This window comes from Hyperolius riggenbachi, chromosome 5, assembly GCF_040937935.1.
Source record: "Hyperolius riggenbachi isolate aHypRig1 chromosome 5, aHypRig1.pri, whole genome shotgun sequence".
NCBI lineage: Eukaryota > Metazoa > Chordata > Amphibia > Anura > Hyperoliidae > Hyperolius > Hyperolius riggenbachi.
This window is the reverse complement of record NC_090650.1, coordinates 396,468,820-396,489,378: the sequence shown is the minus strand read 5'-3', so window position 1 is coordinate 396,489,378 and position 20,559 is coordinate 396,468,820. Positions and strand designations below refer to the sequence as shown.

General features: G+C 47.7%; 1 protein-coding gene across 2 annotated transcripts; it reads right to left on the bottom strand.

Annotated features, from left to right (window-relative positions):
- Positions 1-3,527: 3,527 nt before the first annotated feature.
- Positions 3,528-20,468, bottom strand: LOC137519114 (TBC1 domain family member 20-like). 2 transcript variants are annotated; one of them, XM_068237857.1, is made up of 8 exons: positions 20,408-20,468; positions 18,049-18,222; positions 17,108-17,188; positions 16,817-17,003; positions 14,462-14,563; positions 13,255-13,396; positions 4,860-5,044; positions 3,528-3,930 (listed from the first exon to the last, which is right to left on the bottom strand). In XM_068237857.1, exons 1-8 carry the CDS (start codon positions 20,448-20,450, stop codon positions 3,696-3,698), a joined length of 1,149 nt encoding a protein of 382 aa, XP_068093958.1. In that variant the 5' UTR covers positions 20,451-20,468; the 3' UTR covers positions 3,528-3,695. The 2 variants fall into 2 exon arrangements, with proteins under 2 accessions (XP_068093958.1, XP_068093959.1); XM_068237858.1 differs by lacking the exon at positions 4,860-5,044.
- Between the last annotated feature and the right edge of the window lie 91 nt (positions 20,469-20,559).

The following is a 20,559-nucleotide window of genomic DNA, read 5'->3' as shown; positions in this document are numbered from 1 at the left end:
GTTTTTAAAACCGGTTAGCACGTTATCCTATGGCAGTGTTCTCACTGCCGCGATCGTGGGCGTTTTGCAATTAGCGATAATCGCAAACGCGTTACCTGCAGCATTTTGCCGGCGATTCTTGAGCGATCGCGATTAGCATGTATAGAACATCTAGTCACGATCGTTCCAAAACGCTACTGTATTCAGTGATTTTTCCACGTTAATCACAGCAAAATCACTAACGCAAAACGCTAGAGGTAATCGCTAGTGTTTTGCGATTTTAGGTGTGAACGTGGCCTAAAAGATGAAAAATTTGGTTTAATATTTTGTCTCAGCTATATGACACAGTTTTATAGTGTCCCAGAGCTAAAATATATGACCTTTCTTATCTATCCCCTGCACTCAGCTGTTCTCTTTAGGCAAGAGTTTTATGGCTGTCAGTTTGACTAGGTGCTGACTGGAGAGAAACTGTCACTTTCTTCCCTAAATGTTTAACGCTTTCAGGGAGTAAAATAAGTTAAGGAACACAGCCTAGTTATTTGTATTCTTGGCACTGCACATACACATGTCTATCTCATCATGTCACCTGAGGTACTTTGACACTAAGACTGGTCCACATACCACACATAACCTGCACTCGTGTGCAAAAAAAACCAATGTTGTGCTGATGAGCTGAGTGTGCTCAAAGGCCCAAGTACTATTTGCTAACTGCATCTCCATGCACTGAAGATCACGTTTTGTACTTGATTAATGCCGTATTATGGCATCTCCTGCTCAGTAGTCGGTAGTGTATATGAGGCAAGCTGTTCGCCAACATAACTAATGGGGAGTTGCATGTTCAAATTGTACATGCTGCTTATTATGTTAATTCAGCTCCCATACAGAGTAACAATGATCTACTGAAGTTTTCACTTTTTGCCAGCTGTCAGGAATGTCTTTCACAACCACACACCTTTTATATAATAATAATAATCTGAACATTTATATAGCGCTTTTCTCCTGTCGGACTCAAAGCGCTCAAGAGCTGCAGCCACTGGGACGCTCTCAGGAGGCCACCCTGCAGTGTTAGGGAGTGTTGCCTTGAACTCCTTACTGAATAGGCACTGACCCTAGACAGGATTCGAACCCTGGTCTCCCATGTCAAAGGCAGAGCCCTTAACCAGTACTCTATTCAGCCACAGCCACTACTCCATTTATGACCTCTTATTCGTTAGAGAGACCGGTTTTCTAGCACGGCTTTAATATTTTATTTAAAATTTAAAATACATTTTATACTATATGAAGTACATAATTATAAGAAGTTTACATTTCATTTACTTTTTTCTTATGTGGCTGTCGCTTACAGTAGACAGTAAAATTCTGACAGATCTGGACTAGTTCATCTCCTCATGAAGAATTATCAGAGTTTTCTTTTATTTCAAAAGCACTCCCTGAATGGCAGTTGCTCTTCCCAACTTACAAAATAGCGTGCAAATAAGTAGGGAGGCTGATCAGCATATTTGTGTAGATCCTTTCCAGGGATTGCTTTTGTAAAGAACAAAGGAAATATGTAGAATCCCCCATGAGGAGATGGACTAGTCCAAAACCTGTCAGATCTATTAGAATTTAACTGCCTATAATTAGTGACAAAAACATAGAAGAAAAATAATTCATAATGCATATTAATTTGGGAGAAATGTACTTTTTATAAGTATATGTACAGGTAGTCCTTGGTTAACGGAAAGATAGGGACTGTAGGTTTGTTCTTAACCTGAATTCGTTCTTAAGTCGGAACGCTGTGCTATCTCTGTCCCCTTTGCCTCCTATGTGCCCTCCTTTGGCTCCATTGCCCCCTTATGTGCCTCTCTGTCTTCCCCTGTGCGTGATTGTCCCCTTCAGTGCCCGTTTGTCCCCCCTCTGTGCACCTCTATATCTCCACCTGTTTGTTCCCGTGCCTCTATTTGTACCCTCTGTACCCCCCCCCCCCCCGTGCCTCCGTTTTTTACCCCCTTTCCGCTTTCCCCTCACTCTCCCTAGGGTCCTTCCAGCCTGAGTCCAACACTGTCCTCCGCTCTCCGCCTTTCAATAGCCGCTTACAGCACCGCTAGATGCAGCATCACACTGCTTCCTGTATGTCATGTGACATACAGAAACCTGTATGTCACATGACATACAGGAAACATACAGGATGCTGCATCTAGCGGTGCTGTAGGCGGCTATTGGAAGCAGGAGGCAGAGAGCGGACAACAGACTGAGTTGAACTCGGTACGGAGGTGAGTCCAACACTGGCTGGGGACATGTAATTTCCTGTTAAGCAATACCAGTATGCCTGGCAGCCCTGCTGATCTATTTGGCCGAAGAAGTGTCTGAATCACACTAGAAACAAACATGCACCTAATCTTGTCAGATCTGTCAAAAATGTCAGAAACACCTGATCTGCTGCATGGGTGTTCAGGGTCTATGGCTGAAAGTATTAGAGGCAGAGGATCAGCAGGACAGCCAGGCAACTGGTATTGCTTAAATGGCAATAAATATGGCAGCCTCCATATACCTCTCACTACAGTTCTCCTTTAAAGAGAACCTGAGGCGGGGTTCTGGGAATGAAATCCCCATACAGAGGCTGGGTCTGTCTATAGAGCCTAGCCTCTGTTGCTATATAGATCGCTCCTAAGCCCCCCCTGCGCTCTGTAATCCCCCCATAACTCACAGCCGCGCTGTGCGCTGTGTTTACCTCTCCTCTGTCAGTCTCGGCTGCTCCCCCCGCCTCCTGCATCGCTCCAGTCCCGCCCGCGTCCCTTCCCTCCAATCAGCGGCGAGGGAAGGGAGGTGGGCGGGGTCCGGAGCGATGGAGGAGGCGGAAAGCGGCGAGCCTGACAGAAGAGAGGTAAACACAGACAAGCTGCGTGTCAGCAGCGCGACTGTGTTTTGTGGGGGGAATCAGAGCGCAGGGAGGGCTTAGGGCGGATCTATATAGCAACAGAGGCTGGGCTCTATAGACAGACCCAGCCTCTGCATGGGGATTTTACTCTCAGAACCCGCCTCGGGTTCTCTTTAAAACAGAAGGTATTTGTGATTATCAGATTGGAGTGAGCATATGAGATCTCCCACGATGCATCACTGCTGAAAATGGAAATCATCATTTGTTTCCGTGGTGAGGATCAACCAATCCGAAACTGTCTGTATGCATGTTGGATTATTGTGGCTCTGTACAAATTAACAAGCTGACCCATCGTTGCATTCTAGCGATTCTGGAGCGTGGTTATCTTACAGGAATAACAAAGGATGATTTGCATATTCAGTAATGCATTGTGGGAGATATATACTCACTCCAATATTGAATAATCACAAATACCTTCTGTTTTAAGAAGGCAAACTTCTGTTTTTCTTTGTAAAGGAGGACCTACAGTAGAAGGAAGGCAACAAACTAGGACACATGGAAGATGCCAGTCCAGGATTTACCAGGGGATGCATCAAGGGCAGTTACAGCTATAGCTACAGATCAGGAGAGATCTCCCCCCCCCCCCCCCCCCCCCCCCCGATTATCTACAATTCCTTTATCTTCACCACCACTGGTCCTTTTAATCCACACCCACAAGCCACTCTCCTCCCACCCTTTGGTCACAACCCCCATTCTTACAGGTCATTCTTTGTCTGTACCACACAGACTATGCAGCTTATGTATCCACAGGCAGAAATGTTCTGTACAAAGTGCACATACACAGGTAACTCGTAAAATGTCAGAAAAGTCCCAGCAGCAACTCAGGACCCCATTCCAAAGCAGTCTGAGTAACTGCCAGGGCTGCAGCACCCAGGGAGGCAGAGAGGCCCCAGACCGCTACTTTCACCAGAGTATTCTGAGAGCGGACAACAGGCAGCGCATTGGAGTCTGAGGAATTCTGCTGACGAAGCACAAAATCTGGACGCTGCTGGGAGGTAGAGATCAGCAGGGAATGGAAGGAGGCTGCCGAGATGCTGCAACATACAAGAAAAGGGCAATTAGAAGGTGGTCTATTTCTAAACTTGGGTTAAACACAGAACTGTAACACAATTTCCTATATTATGTCAGGCCTTCATCAGAACCGCATTTCCCCCCTTACAATCCATCATGAAAGCAGCAGTCATACTAATCTGCTCATCCCACTGTTCCGTCTCCATGACTCCCCTATGCAAATCCCTTTGCTGGCTTCCAATATGGTTCAGAATCAGCTTCAACATCCTATGTTTGTCCAACATATCTATACACAAGTCCTGCCCACCTACATTTCTGTCTTGGCCAGCAGATACACACCTGGCCGCCCACTTCGTTCCTCCAACAACCTCCTCCTAACCACCCTGCGCATCTCGCACACCCATGCACGACTACAGGACTTCACTAGAGCTGTCCCCATCCTGTGGAACTCACTCCCACTGCCCATCAGGCATTCCCCCTCCTTCAAACAAGCCCTCAGAACTCACATTTTCAAGGACTACCCCACATCGACGTTGCCCTAACTCTCTCTGCCGAGAACCTCTCGATGCAGCCCCCCTTCTTTTGTTTCGCCACCCCTTCCCTCGAGATTGAAGGACTTTGGCAGGGCCCTCTCTCCTTGTATATCATACTTGATGGCACACTCCATCCAGAGTAATGTGAACTTGTATTATTGGAACTACCACTCCAGTATATGCTCTGGTATTGTATTACTTCCTGTATTGTGTATCTTCTTACTTATTACCTGTATTGTGCTGTCGGTCACCCCTGTTATCAGGGTATGTAATCTTATGTATTGTACAGCGCTGCGTAATACAGTATGTTGGTGATGTGCTCCAAAACATTTTTACTACTGCCACTATGTGGTCGGTCTCTCTCTCCCCTCTCACCCCTCTTGGTATACCTCACCTGCATGCAGTCACATCCCACTTACCTCTTCAGCCTCTGAAGCGAGGCCTGTCTCTCCACATCAGCTGGTGGGTGCTTCTGGAAGAGGGAGTGGGTGCGGGAGATTAGGGTTTCATAGGGGAAGTTTGAAGGGATCTTGGAGAGGAGTTGGTGGACAAAAGGCATGTCACATTCACAATTTAGGATCTCCTCCTCTCTCATCAGCACCATCTGCAAGAGGCAAAACAAATAACCTGACTAACGTTCCTGACCTTCTCGCCACATCCATCTCCAAGCAGGAATGAGACATCACTAAGAAATTCATGCCAGGTAGCAGGTGCAAAAGCCAATAAATATTTGGTACAGGATCACTGCGAAACTACATTGTGAATATGGGACAAAGAAGTGCCATCCACAATAAAATTCAACCAGTTCTTCAATGGCAACATTAAGGGATCATCAGGCTGGTCTCCCTTTCTACCCACTCACCAAGATCTCCTGCTGCCCACCAGTCACTGCAATCACCACCACGGCTCTCCTGCTGGAGACTGCAGACTAGTAATCGCCTGCTGGTCTGCTGCTGTCCCAAAGATCTTCAGGGCACCTGCAGGCGTCTGCTGGTCTCCCAGCTTTCCAGGCTGTAAGTGACTCACAAGTCTGTCACTGTCCCTTTGTTCATTCGTCCTTTTGGGGGACACATTACAAGGGGCAAGTAGCGGTGCTAGGATGATTTCCAAGAACATTTATGCAATCTATTGGAAAATCTGTCTGCTGTGTGTGGGCAGGTAATAGATCCCTTTCTGATGGTAATTGATTTGGTACTCTGAAACGGAGATACACAGCTCAGACACTGTCTCATACTGACCTGAGGAAGCGGGCGGGTCCTGTGAAACGCGTTGTTTTTTTATTGGTGTCTAACAATAAAAATCTTAACCGCTTATGACAAGGTAAAACTGTTCACCCTTACAACTTGGAGGAGAGTGACCACCCAGGTACAGAAGGTTCTGGGATACTGAGCGGGAACGGTTTTATTTCCGCATGCACTTTCGGTGGTTGCAAGATTGTGAGTATCATTACCCACAACATTCTGTATCACACGCATTCTAACAATACTGCACCATAAGGGCTCCGGGTCTCCCCTTCTTTACAGGCAAAAGTTTATCCACTCCACTTGTGAAGGGATTTCCTGTGACCTGCTGTCACGGTCAGTTACCTGTTCAGAGGAGGCGGCCAGTACGCACGAATGCTGGCGGTCGTCCTGGTGGGTCTCGGCGGGGCGACCTGTCGGTGCTCAGTGTGCGTTGCATCGCACGGCGTAAACGTTGGCGTCAGGAGGCGCTGGCGTGAGCGTTGTGTGGCGTTGCGTGCACAGAGGCGGCTGCTGTGCATCTTGTTCTGGCGTTTGTGCGCGCGGGCGTTTGCGCGCGTGCGTGTTCACATGCGCGTCTGCGCATGCGCGCGCAGCGCGGGGCGTTGTGCGCATGCGCGCGGTGCGTCGTGCTATGCGCGCCAAAGTTGGCCTATTTAAACCTGGAGAGTGCATGGCTTCCTTGCTGTAGTATTGCAGCTAGTGTTGTACTCCCGTGCCGTGACCCAGTGTCTGCCTGTTTGCTGTTTATTCCGGAACCCGACCTTGGCCTGTCTGACTGCCCGCTTGTTGATGACCTCTGCCTGTCTGACTACCCGCTCTGTTGCCGAACCCTGCCTGTATGAGAACCTGCTCCGTTGCCGACCTCCGCCAGTCCTGATTACCCGCTCTGTTGCCGAACCCTGCCTGTATGAGGACCTGTCTTCCTGCCGACTTCTGCTTATCCTGAGAGTATCCCTGCTTCTGTCTACACTGGTTGCTGAGTCCTTGCACTACCCGACTCAGACCAGAGGAGTGCCGTGGTTTCATCCTGCTCAACAGTCCCTCGGATTCCGCGAGCACTCCTGTCTCCTGCACACCTCGGTACCCCTGTTCCCACTCCATGGGTGTCAGGTGTCAAGCTGCAAGAGTTGCTACCCTCAGCACAACGGTCTCCGCCACTACAAGGTGCGTGACATAATACTACAGCCAACAATGGAGACCGCTGAGGTAGCAACCGTACTAACCACCCTCTGCAATCAGATGGCTACCCTAACAGATGCCATTAAGGATCTTCAAGCAGGTCACCAACGGCTGGAAGGTCGCATGGACGTCATCTCAGCAGCTGCACCTAGTCAGCCGTCTGCCCCTGCCGCAGCACCACCCATACAACTTCCGGCAACTAGCAACCTTGCTCCCGCACCTGTTCTAGTAGCCCCCGAACCACGGGTTCCCACGCCGGAACGATTTTCAGGAGACAGATCCAAGTTTCAGGCTTTTAAACATGCCTGTCAGCTATATTTCTCGCTTCAACCACGCACATTCTCTCATGAAGAAACCAAGGTGGGTTACGTCATCTCGTTGTTACAAGGAGATCCTCAAACCTGGGCCCACAGGCTGATGGACCAGAAGAACCCCGTTCTGGCATCAACGGAAACCTTTTTTACCCACATGGCTGCCGTGTATGACGACCCGCAGCGACAAGTTACAGCTGAATTGGGACTAAGGAACCTTCGCCAGGGTCGGAGACCGGTAGAGGACTACACATCTGAATTCCGCAGATGGTCAGCTGACACTGACTGGAACGAGGGTGCATTAAAACACCAGTTCCGCCTCGGACTTTCTGAAGCTCTGAAGGACGAACTAGCCCGGGTGGGAGTACCAGCTACCCTTGATGGCCTGATTGACCTGGCAATCCAAATTGACCGACGGTTGCGGGAACGCCAGATGGAAAGAGCGGCAGGCAGTTCCTCCCGTGCATCTTGGGTACCTACCTTTCCTTCTGCCTCAACCACAGTTCCTACTGCAATAGGGGATCAGGAAGAACCAATGCAGTTGGGTGTCATGCGCTCCCCCCTATCAACAGAAGAGAGGAACAGAAGGAGACAGGGGAACCTATGCTTCTATTGTGGAACTGCTGGCCACATGATCAGGACCTGCCCAGTTCGACCCACCGGTAAGGAACTCTCATCTAGAAGTGTACCCTCTAGCTACTCCCAAAAGATGACTAATCACCTGACCATTCCTATCTCGTTTCAGTTTCCAGGAAGAATCATTAGAACCACTGCTATCATCGACTCCGGAGCCTGCAGTTGTTTCATGGACATTGCATTTGCCACCCATCATCAGTTTCCAATACAACCTCGCAAGGAACCACTCCACATCCATATAGCGGATGGATCAACTGTCTGCTCAGGGCCGGTCACCATGGAAACTATTCCTACCAATGCCCTGATCCTTGAAACCCACCAAGAACTGCTTAAGTTCGATCTTCTGGCTTCTCCAATGTTTCCAGTAATCCTAGGACTGCCCTGGCTGCAAGCACACAACCCACTTATCAATTGGACCACAGGTGCTGTCTCTTTCAACTCAATTTACTGTGGGAGTTGCTGTTCATCCGTCAGTCCAGTTACTTCCGGCCCATTACTATGCACATCAAAAGCACTTCTAGAAATTGTTCCATCACAGTACCATGAATATCTTGATGTCTTCGATAAAAAAGGGGCGGATTGTTTACCACCTCACCGGCCGTATGACTGCCCGATTGATCTAGTCCCGGGAGCCAAGATTCCGTTTGGGCGTATGTTTCCTCTCTCTGACCCTGAACAAGAAACCCTCAAGCAATACATTGAAGAAAATCTCAGGAAAGGGTTTATCCGTCCATCCATCTCTCCAGCTGGAGCAGGAATTTTTTTTGTACAGAAGAAAGACAAAACTCTAAGACCCTGCATAGATTACCGAGAACTTAATAAAGTAACCATCAAGAATCGCTATCCGCTGCCTCTAGTCCCGGAACTCTTCCAGAAACTCCGTGAAGCCAGGATTTTTTCTAAACTAGACTTAAGGGGGGCCTATAACTTGGTCAAAATAAGAGCTGGAGATGAATGGAAGACTGCTTTCAGATCTCGGTACGGACACTTCGAATACCGGGTAATGCCATTTGGGCTCTGCAACGCCCCGGCGACATTCCAGTACTTCATCAATGACGTCCTGAAAGACTTTATTGATCAATTTATCATAGTCTATTTAGACAACATATTAGTCTTCTCAGTATCATTGGAGGATCATCGCAATCAGGTTTGTCAGGTACTGGCTCGTCTCAGACAAAATAACCTATTCGTCAAGGCAGAGAAGTGTGAGTTCGAGAAGACGGTCATACAGTTCCTGGGGCTTATTATTTCTGATGAAGGATTTACTATGGACCCACAGAAAATTCGGGCAATTCTGGACTGGCCAGCTCCTTCTAACAGGAAGGCAGTGCAAAGGTTTGTGGGGTTTGCCAACTTCTACCGCAGATTTATTAAAAACTTTTCCGCAATAATTTTGCCCATCACTCAACTCACACGTCAGAACAGTCATTTCATGTGGAATAAGGAGGCCCAGGCAGCATTTGATAAACTAAAACAACACTTCACATCCGCTCCCGTTCTTAGACATCCGGATCCGGCACTGGCCTTTGTATTAGAAGTGGATGCATCCGATTCTGCGGTAGGGGCTGTGCTATCACAAAGACAAGGAATCAAGGCTTTACTTCATCCAGTGGCGTTCTATTCAAGGAAGCTTTCGGAGGCAGAGAAAAACTACGATGTAGGGGATAGAGAATTGCTGGCTATCAAGGTGGCATTGGAAGAGTGGAGATACCTCCGGGAAGGCGCAGCTCAGCCTATACTCATCTTCACGGACCACCGTAACCTTGAATATCTGAACACCGCAAAAAGGCTGAATCCAAGGCAGGCCAGGTGGGCTCTTTTCTTTTCGAGATTTTCATTTCACATTACCTACAGACCCGGATCAAAGAACATAAAACCGGACGCCCTATCTCGGATGTTTCCAGAGGATGAGAACCCAAGCACACCTGACACAATTCTGTCTGATCACAATTTCCTGATTATTCAGCCAGTCCTGATCGGTCAAATCCGTCAGGCATCAATCAATCCACCAGAATCCATCAGGGATTCTCTGGAAGAAAAGGGGGGCCTGTGGTGGTATGGCAACAAGATGTTTGTACCAGAAGATTTGCGCCCCGTAGTACTCGAATCTTGTCACGACCACAAGTTAGCAGGTCACTTTGGTGTAACGAAGACTCTAGATCTGTTACAACGCTCGTTCTGGTGGCCCAAACTCAGAAGAGACTGTAAGTCATATGTGACTTCCTGCCCCATTTGCTGCCGATTTAAAGGGTCGAAGTTTAAGCCTTGGGGATTACTCAACCCACTGTCGGTGCCACCCAGGCCTTGGTACTCCATATCTATGGACTTTATTGTAGAGTTACCGGGATCGGAAGGGCACAACACCATCTTCGTTGTGGTAGACCGACTGTCTAAAATGGCACACTTCTTACCCATGAAGGGTATTCCCTCAGCACAAGTAACGGCCAAGACCTTTATAAAGGAGATTGTACGCCTTCATGGGGTTCCAGCTGACATTGTCTCAGACAGAGGGACACAGTTTACATCCCGATTCTGGAAGGCTTTGTGCGAATCCTTGGACATTCAATTACAATTTTCATCTGCTTATCATCCACAGTCAAACGGTCAGACAGAACGCACCAATCAAACATTAGAACAGTATTTGAGATGTTTCCTATCATCAGCACAAGATAACTGGGTCCAGCTTCTGCCATTAGCTGAATTCGCCTATAATAACTCTGTTCACTCAAGCACACAACAATCTCCGTTCTTTGCTAATTATGGGTTCCATCCATCATTCCTGCCAAATACTCTTCCAGAAACATCAGTACCTGCTTCCGACAACCTGATCAAAACATTACATGACAATAATCTGATTTTGCAACAAACCATGTCCCAAGCACAGGAAAGCTACAAGAGGAAGGCTGATCGTCACAGGAGGGACAATCCGGATTTCAAAGTGGGGGACTCGGTCTGGCTATCTACCATGAATCTCAAACTGACCTGCCCTTCCAAGAAATTGGGTCCTAAGTTTGTTGGCCCATTTCTCATCAAAAGAAGAATTGGACAGGTGGCGTATGAATTGGATCTCCCTGATAGTTTGAAGATACACCCGGTATTCCATTCCGCGCTGCTAAAACCTACTACACTGGACCCTTTTTCTGATAGAAGAACAAATCCACCACCACCGATTTTGGTAGAAGGGGAGGAAGAGTTTGATGTAGAGGCAATCTTGGACTCCAGGAAAGGATATAACCAGATCCAGTACCTTATCAAATGGAGAGGATATGGCATAGAGGAAAACACCTGGGAACCAGCAGGTAACATCCATGCCACCCGTCTGGTCAATCAGTTCCACAGGGAATTCCCGGAGAAGCCAGCCCCTGAGGGCATCCGGAGGCTGCCCCTTAGGGGAGGGCATTGTCACGGTCAGTTACCTGTTCAGAGGAGGCGGCCAGTACGCACGAATGCTGGCGGTCGTCCTGGTGGGTCTCGGCGGGGCGACCTGTCGGTGCTCACCAGTGTGCGTTGCATCGCACGGCGTAAACGCTGGCGTCAGGAGGCGCTGGCGTGAGCGTTGTGTGGTGTTGCGTGCACAGGGGCAGCTGCTGTGCATCTTGTTCGGGCGTTTGCGCGCGTGCATTTTGCGTGCGTGCGCGTTCACGTGCGCGTCTGCGCGCGCAGCGCGGGGCGTTGTGCGCGTCTGCGCGCGCAGCGCGGGGCGTCGTGCTATGCGCGCCAAAGTTGGCCTATTTAAACCTGGAGAGTGCATGGCTTCCTTGCTGTAGTATTGCAGCTAGTGTTGTACTCCCGTGCCGTGACCCAGTGTCTGCCTGTTTGCTGTTTATTCCGGAACCCGACCTTGGCCTGTCTGACTGCCCGCTTGTTGATGACCTCTGCCTGTCTGATTACCTGCTCTGTTGCCGAACCCTGCCTGTATGAGAACCTGCTCCGTTGCCGACCTCCGCCAGTCCTGATTACCCGCTCTGTTGCCGAACCCTGCCTGTATGAGGACCTGTCTTCCTGCCGACTTCTGCTTATCCTGAGAGTATCCCTGCTTCTGTCTACACTGGTTGCTGAGTCCTTGCACTACCCGACTCAGACCAGAGGAGTGCCGTGGTTTCATCCTGCTCAACAGTCCCTCGGATTCCGCGAGCACTCCTGCCTCCTGCACACCTCGGTACCCCTGTTCCCACTCCAGGGGTGTCAGGTGTCAAGCTGCAAGAGTTGCTACCCTCAGCACAACGGTCTCCGCCACTACAAGGTGCGTGACACCTGCACTACCACACTAAGACTGTTCCTATTACTTACCTCCACTTACTACATATTGTATCACAGCTGGGGTGCCTCCTTCCCCGTCCCAGGGGTTACCAGTGTGACTACAACTGCATCCAGTGGTCCTTTGTTTTTTCTGGAGCGCGACCCAGGTTAACCCAACCGAGTCATCATAGCCGCATGGAGACGGGCTTTCTCCACATGTCCGAATTTGTGGTTGCCTATAGCAACCCATGCTTGTGAGTAATTGTTATTTCTTGACATTTCCCAGAAATACTACACTATTGGCACTACTGGTACTCTTTTTGTCTCCTTTTCTCACCAGTACTTGGGTTTCCAGACCTGAAATTCATCTACCTGACCTCCCAGGATCATCTAATGTATGGCCAACTTAACGTTTTACTACCAATGGATTCTAGAACTATGACGCAATCTGACTTGTTTTGTGGGAAATGGTAGAGACCTAACCACTAGCAAACAGTTAAAACACAGCATGAATCTGAGGCTGCTAGCCATAAATGGTCTACACAAGAACAGGAAAAAGATTGGCAGCGCCCAATGAGGCTGCAACTGAAATGAAACCAACAGATGAGTGCACGCCACCCCGCTCCCCCCAGGAACAAATTACACACCTTAAATACAGATCAGATGCAAAACCATGCACTAAACCCTAGTCTAAGTAAAGGAGGTTGTTGGCTTCAAGGACAGCCTGTGCACAGATTGTTCAATACTAGATTCTTCCCTAACGATGACGTGCCCTCACGGAAGAGACCTAATCACTAGCTAACAGTTAAAACATAGTATGAACCTGAGGCTGCTAGCTATAAAGGGTCCACACATTTTCCAAAGGTGCGTCATCGTCGTGAAAGAGTCTAGTATTGAGCAATCTGTGCACAGGCTGTCCTTGAAGCCAACTTCCTCCTTTACTGCATCTGTTTTGAATGCAAAAAGTGTAATCTGCCCGTGTGTGGGCTCTGCACATCTATGCAGCTGGTCAACCCATATGCAGCCTGTATTTGGAAGTGCTGCCAATATCTCCTGTTGTACAAAAATGAAGCAATACTGGTCACAGCCCACCAGGGAGTAAACCTGCTGAAGACTGATAATGAAGGACATGAGCTCAGACGGCTATATAGTGCTGGACACCAGGGATTTGCTCAGCCTAGTTGATCTTGGAGCACATGCACTACCTGCGCTGCACAGTAGACGGGCATCAGAGGGTGTGAGGCCAGGAAGAAGTCATAGAGGCGAAGAACTTGGTGAAAGTCGCTGAGGACGTGTCCGTACCACGTAATGAGCCAACTCAGAGCAAAGATAACGCCCACCTCTGACCTGAAAGCACAAGAACGTGTTATTGAGAAGCATCAATGAGGAGATCAGAACTCTCAACACTGATCTAGCCTCGTTATAAGTAGACCAACCGCCTACAGATGTGGCCACTAATGTGAACCTGAAGTGAAAACAAACAAGTGCATCTACAAGACTGATCCTAAATGGTACTTCCCCGAAATTTACCATTGTTATTTTGGTTTTAAAGAACTGTTAAGGTGGCCATTCATCAGGCGATTTGGCAGCCGATCGACTATCCGATTCGATTATTATAAGCGAATGAAAATCGGTGCTGTCAAGTGGATGCCCGATAGCCGATGTGTATCGATTGGATGTGCTGCATGATGTAGGGCCAGCTTGCTCCACTGGGTGCACGGCAGTAATGGCGAATGATTTCGGGGCGGGCGACGAACCCCCTGGTGCTTTTTGTCCAGTGTATAAATGTACGCTTGTGCTTATACATTACCTGCCCTGTGTTATGGTGCCCGTCCATCTTCCGAATGGGCCGGTGGCTTGTATGATGCTAATGGAAGAGCAGCGAATTCGTAAGATGGACGGGCAACACAGCACAGAAAAGATAATGTATAATTACGCACATTTATAGACTACCGAACAGCCGCGAGGAGGTGGACGCGGCCGATTCTAAGAGATTTCATATTGAAATCGATTGTGAATTGGCCTGAGGTGTGTGGGCAGCTGACAGATGTCTTTTCGATCGATCGGAGAGAGATTTGTCTTTTGGTCAAAATTGCTCATCATCGCCTGATGTATGGGGGTGCTAAAGACTAGATTTACCTTAGACCTTCTTGGAAGTACATTAATAATTAGCGACTGCAAAATGAATTACGTCTACCGCCCTTTAATAGTTACTGCTGTGAAACCCCGCCCCCCACTCACAGGTTTGCTTAAAGCAATTTATGGGATTTAAAGGACGATTAAAGTTATTATTGTACATACAACATGCACATTTGTTTGCAAGTAAAACACACCATTAATTACTTAATTATTAATCTGATGGCTCAAAAGCCTCTTAATAACAAGTTACAGAGTGTGAGGGTCTCCACATACCGCAGGAGGAAGTCATGAAGATGAGCGCTCTCACACTGTACAAGTGGCATCAAATAGCTCAAGACGTGGCGGGTCCTGTCCATCGTGGGGTCCATGAAATCACTGTGAGAAGAAAGACAGCTTCATACAATGTATCGTGTCTCCGCATAGCACCAGTGCGGATAATGGGGGATGCTATATACACAACATAACCAAACATTAAGCCCTTCTGGTAGATGCACAGTAATGTAGCCACACCCATTACTAGCAAGTAGGGATGGTTAATTAGATGCTAAAAAATTCCCGCATGCAGATTGGGCCTATCGAAATCAGCAGGAAGTGAATTTGATTGCTCCAATTTCAAACTGCATCAGTATGCATGCAAGCCAGAATTATAAGCCCATTATTGTTATTTATATAGCGCCGACATCTTCCGCAGCGCTGTACAGAGTATATATTCTTGTCACTTAACTGTTCCTCGGAAAGGGCTCCCAATTAAATCCTTACCACAGTCTTATGTCTATGTATGTATCATGTAGTGTATGTATCATAGTCTAGGGCCAATTTAGGGGGAAGCCAATTAATTTATCAGTATGTTTTTGGGATGTGGGAGGAAACCTGGGGGTCTGGAGGAAACCCACACAGCAAACTGTGCAGATAGAGCCTTGGCTGAGATTCAAACCAGGGACCCAGCGCTGCAAGGCGAGAGCGCTAACCACTACGCCACCGTGTAATATATTTACTACGTTACGTGTATTGTAGTAATACCTTCACAATGTTATTGCCACACATGTAATGTATTTCAATGGCATGGCATTCTATTTGTGATCATTTCTGAATCTGAGTTTGAAATTTAGATGGCAGCTCTTCCAGTTTTTATGGGCGATTCATGTTTCAATGCAGATCAACTTCCACACTGTGCTGCCTCTTCCTCTACTGCATCCACTTCTTGTGTACCCCTGTGTTCTCCTTATACCTTTAGTGTCCTTCTGATGTACCCCTCTGTACTTGTGTCCTCCTCTATCCCTTTTCCTCCTGTGCCGCCCTCTGTCCCCTGCTTTGTCTTCTGCTGTTCCTCATGTCCTCTTGGTGTCACCCTTGTCCTCCAATTCCCCCATGCATCCTCTTCTTTCCCCCAGCACCATGCCACTGTGTCCCCAAGCTTCACCCTATGGGGAAGGAGTACCCAATCACTGGGTACCGCAGGGCCAATCACTGCACTTGCTGAGTGGCAGTGAGTGCAGTGATTGGTCCAACGATGGAGCCATGGTCCCACCTGCGAGACCATCGGCTCCAATAATAACAAAAGTTGCCCTACTTCATCCCCTTACTGCCACTAGGGCTTACTTTCGGGGTAAGGATTATATTTTGAGCAGGCTTGAAATTCCTGCTAAGGCTTACTTTCAGGGGATGTCTAATTTCAAGGAAAGAGGGCACACACACACACACACAGAGAGAGCAAAGTCCCCGTTATCCAGAATTCAGGCAACCAGAAGTCTCAACTAACCGGCATGCCTAAGGGATAATGGGGACAGTGCCTTGGGGGGGTTTGCAAGGCATTATAAGGCAGAAAATACTTACAGAGCCTTCAGGTGCCGTCTTCTAAACCTTTCTGCAGCTCCCAGTGGCTTTCCGGCATCCAAGCACAGCTCCTGGCAGGGAGCTGTTCACAGAGGACACTAAGAGCTACAGGGAGGATAGAAGGCTCAGTTAGGTATTTTTTTTTCCACACTGACAAGTGTAAACTCTTCCATGCCGTCCTAGGGTGTCACCTTTTCTCTGGCTCACCTCACATACTATCTTCAATGCCCTAAACATACATATAAAATGTACATTTTTCCTAGACCTAGAGTAAAGTTAGCTAGAAAAAAAATATATATATTCCCTATGTAGGTGTCACTTACAGTGGCTAGTAAATATCTGAGTGGTTTTGGAGTAATCCATCTCCTCATGGGGGAATTCTCAGGGTTTTCTTTATTTTCAAAAGCACTTACTGAATGGCAGTTGCTCAGCTTAACTGCCAGAGCAGCGTGTGAGCCAATAGATGTTTTAAAAGAAAAAAGGTGATACTGAGAATCCCCTGAGGAGATGGAGTAGTCCAAAGCCTGACCTACAGTAAATGACAGCAACATATGAGAAAATAATTTATAGCTCATTTTACTTTGTAAAAAATGTCCTTTTTTTGTATGTGTACGCATGTTTTTTTTTGTGTTTTTGTTTTTTTAGTGATAGTGGTCCTTTAAGCCCACAAGACTCCATCTATACATGAAAAAGTCTATTAATCATATCAAGACGTGCTAAGAGCCCTAATTACTGACAGTTTATCTCACATGACCACTGACAGAATACACTGTGCAAGTTACTGTTAGCAGGTACCGGAGGTGGTGGGTGGAGAGAGCCTGGAGCATAGCAGTTCCCATCCGGACACCAACTGTGAGCAGCAGGGTGACAGCGACATCATGGTAGCCCTGGTAATAGTGCAGTTCTCTGTTACTACGGAGGATATAGAGGATCATATCTGTCAGCTGACCCTGTAACACTGAACGCTCCTCTTCTGGCATCCCTACAAAGAGAAATCATCATATATAAAAGGAAAGTGTGCTCCACAAAGCCAAACACCAGATCACATGCACGGGAAGTCCAGATCACATGCACAGGAAGTCAGACCTTTAGGGAATCGTCTGAGGGAACGCCGTACATCCATCTCCACCTGGTTATAGTCCCGGTGATTGACCCGGATGGCAGAGCCTGCAACACAATATACACATAATGTCACAAAGATGATCTACTAACTTTCACTACAATACCAGTCACATGGGCTGATTTACCATGAATAGCAAGAACAGTTATGGTACTGCTTACTTGGGATGGGAAGGCATGGCTGCTGAACCGATGCTTTACATTGTCATCTCCCCATGCCAGATGTGCACAATGACATCATACTACTACTAGAGCTTGGATACTATACAGAACTTTACAGTGACAGCATTCAATGATACCTAATTTGGATAGAGGCATGTTACATGAGTATGGGCGCGCAGTCAACATATAACTGCTGTGGATAGGATCTACCCTATCAGAAAATGGGTGGAGTCAGCACTTGGTTGGTTTGGATAGATGAATGGATGTGTGTGTGGAGTCAGCACACAGCCAGCCTGGAGTCAGCACACAGCCAGTCTGGATAGGAGCATGATGAGTATATAGGAGGAGTCAGGAAATAACTGGTTTGGATAGGAGAGGGTATGTGGGAGGAGTCAGTACATAGCTGGCTTGGATAGGTGAGGGATTAGTATCTGGGAGGAGTCAGACAGTTCTGGTTAGGGAAGGAATGAGTATGTGGGAGGAGTCAGTACATAGCTGGTTTGGATAGGCCAGGGATGAGGATCTGGGAGGAGCCAGCAGACAGCAGTTTTGATTAGGGAAGGTATGAGTATGTGGGAGGAGTCAGCACATAGCTGGTTTGGATAGGCCAGGGATGAGTATCTGGGAGGAGACAGCAGTTTTGATTAGGGAAGGAATAAGTATGTGGGAGGAGTCAGCACATAGCTGGTTTGGACAAGGGAACAGGTGGTTATGTAGCTGGCATTAGAAGAAGAATCGGCACATACCTGGTTTGGGTGGCAGATTGTAGATATTGATGCTGAGTAGTTTGGGCCAAACTTTTCTGCGAATCTCCTGGCTGAGGAGCCCCCCATCACTTACTGCCTCTTTTCGCAGGGTTTCAATGTCTATAGGGTCACAGGTCAGAGCTCTGTGTATCCAAAATGCTTTCTCCTTTCTCCCTGCAGATAAGGATATGGATATCATGCAAAAGCAACACCAGTTCTGTTATGATACGAGGAACTCCTACAATCCCATCACTATTGTATGATTATAATAATATACAAGCTGGGTTGGCACAGAGTATATGGTATAAAGGCTGGACTGGCATACAATATGGTTTGCAGGCTGGATTGGCACACAGAATGGTATACAGGCTGAATTGACACAGTATGGTATACAGGCTGAATTGACACACAGTATGGTATACAGGCTGAATTGACACACAGTATGGTATACAGGCTGAATTGACACAGTATGGTATACAGGCTGAATTGACACACAGTATGGTATACAGGCTGAATTGGCACACAGTATGGTATACAGGCTGAATTGGCACACAGTATGGTATACAGGCTGAATTGGCACACAGTATGGTATACAGGCTGAATTGGCACACAGTATGGTATACAGGCTGAATTGGCACACAGTATGGTATACAGGCTGAATTGGCACACAGTATGGTATACAGGCTGAATTGGCACACAGTATGGTATACAGGCTGAATTGACACACAGTATGGTATACAGGCTGAATTGACACAAAGTATGGTATACAGGCTGAATTGACACACAGTATGGTATACAGGCTGAATTGACACACGGTATGGTATACAGGCTGAATTGACACACGGTATGGTATACAGGCTGAATTGACACACGGTATGGTATACAGGCTGAATTGACACACGGTATGGTATACAGGCTGAATTGACACACGGTATGGTATACAGGCTGAATTGACACACGGTATGGTATACAGGCTGAATTGACACACGGTATGGTATACAGGCTGAATTGACACACGGTATGGTATACAGGCTGAATTGACACACGGTATGGTATACAGGCTGAATTGACACACGGTATGGTATACAGGCTGAATTGACACACAGTATGGTATACAGGCTGAATTGACACACAGTATGGTATACAGGCTGAATTGACACACAGTATGGTATACAGGCTGAATTGGCACACAGTATGGTATACAGGCTGAATTGACACACAGTATGGTATACAGGCTGAATTGACACACAGTATGGTATACAGGCTGAATTGACACACAGTATGGTATACAGGCTGAATTGACACACGGTATGGTATACAGGCTGAATTGACACACGGTATGGTATACAGGCTGAATTGACACACGGTATGGTATACAGGCTGAATTGACACACGGTATGGTATACAGGCTGAATTGACACACGGTATGGTATACAGGCTGAATTGACACACGGTATGGTATACAGGCTGAATTGACACACGGTATGGTATACAGGCTGAATTGACACACGGTATGGTATACAGGCTGAATTGACACACGGTATGGTATACAGGCTGAGTTGGCACACGGTATGGTATACAGGCTGAGTTGGCACACGGTATGGTATACAGGCTGAGTTGGCACACGGTATGGTATACAGGCTGAGTTGGCACATGGTATGGTATACAGGCTGAGTTGGCACACGGTATGGTATACAGGCTGAGTTGGCACACAGTATGGTATACAGGCTGAGTTGGCACACAGTACATGGTATATGGGCTGTGTTAGAACGCAGTACGGTATACAGTCCAGCATACTGAATAATTTGTGACTAGTAGAAGAGCCTAGTAATAAGAGAAGAACTCATTTTTACATTAACGATTTGCTCTATGCCATATGTTACATGAAAATGTTCACGAGCATATTTCTACAGAGTGTATGGGAATGCGCCTGTGCAACACCGGTGACATGGGACCAGAGGTGGCGAAGGTGACGAAGGTGACATGGGACCAGAACCGGCGAAGGTGGCATGGAACCAGAGCCAGATCATCCACAAAGCAAATCTAGGCAGTTGCCTAGGGCCTGGTAGACACTAGCCCCTACTAAATAGTACTAAAAATGCCAGATGATCATGAATGGTTGGCAAAAACTGCTATCTTGCCTAGGGCCCTATTAATCATTTTCTGCCTGGAACTTGGCACAGGGCTTATCAGATTTGAAATGCTAATGGAGTAATTAGATCACATCTCCAGTGGAGACCTGCCAGGGTCACGTGATGGAAATTGTCATAACAGCGGCGAGGCTACAGGGCAGAGAACAGGAGAGACTCAACTCAGCAGTGCCTCCAGGAGTGCCCATTCCCCGGCGTCCCCCTCTCACCTCCCCCGGGCGGCGGAGCAGCAGCCAACACTCTTCTCCTCATTCTCCAGTCCACACGCCAACCACTTCCGCCCGCACCACCAGACCAATCCACTGCCGATACGTCATCAGCGGTCCCGCCCACGCCGCACATGGTCCGCTGCCAGGTGAGA

What these genes read in the sequence shown, in the direction of transcription:
- LOC137519114 (XM_068237857.1), bottom strand. Translation starts at nt 20,450, where the DNA reads ATGAGGAGAAGAGTGTTGGCTGCTGCTCCGCCGCCCGGGGGAG. An exon ending in CTCTCCACCCACCACCTCCG is followed by an intron (nt 14,564 to 16,816) that starts GTACCTGCTAAC and finishes TTCTTCTCACAG; the next exon opens with TGATTTCATGGACCCCACGA. An exon ending in CCGTCTACTGTGCAGCGCAG is followed by an intron (nt 5,045 to 13,254) that starts GTAGTGCATGTG and finishes TGCCTCTTGCAG; the next exon opens with ATGGTGCTGATGAGAGAGGA.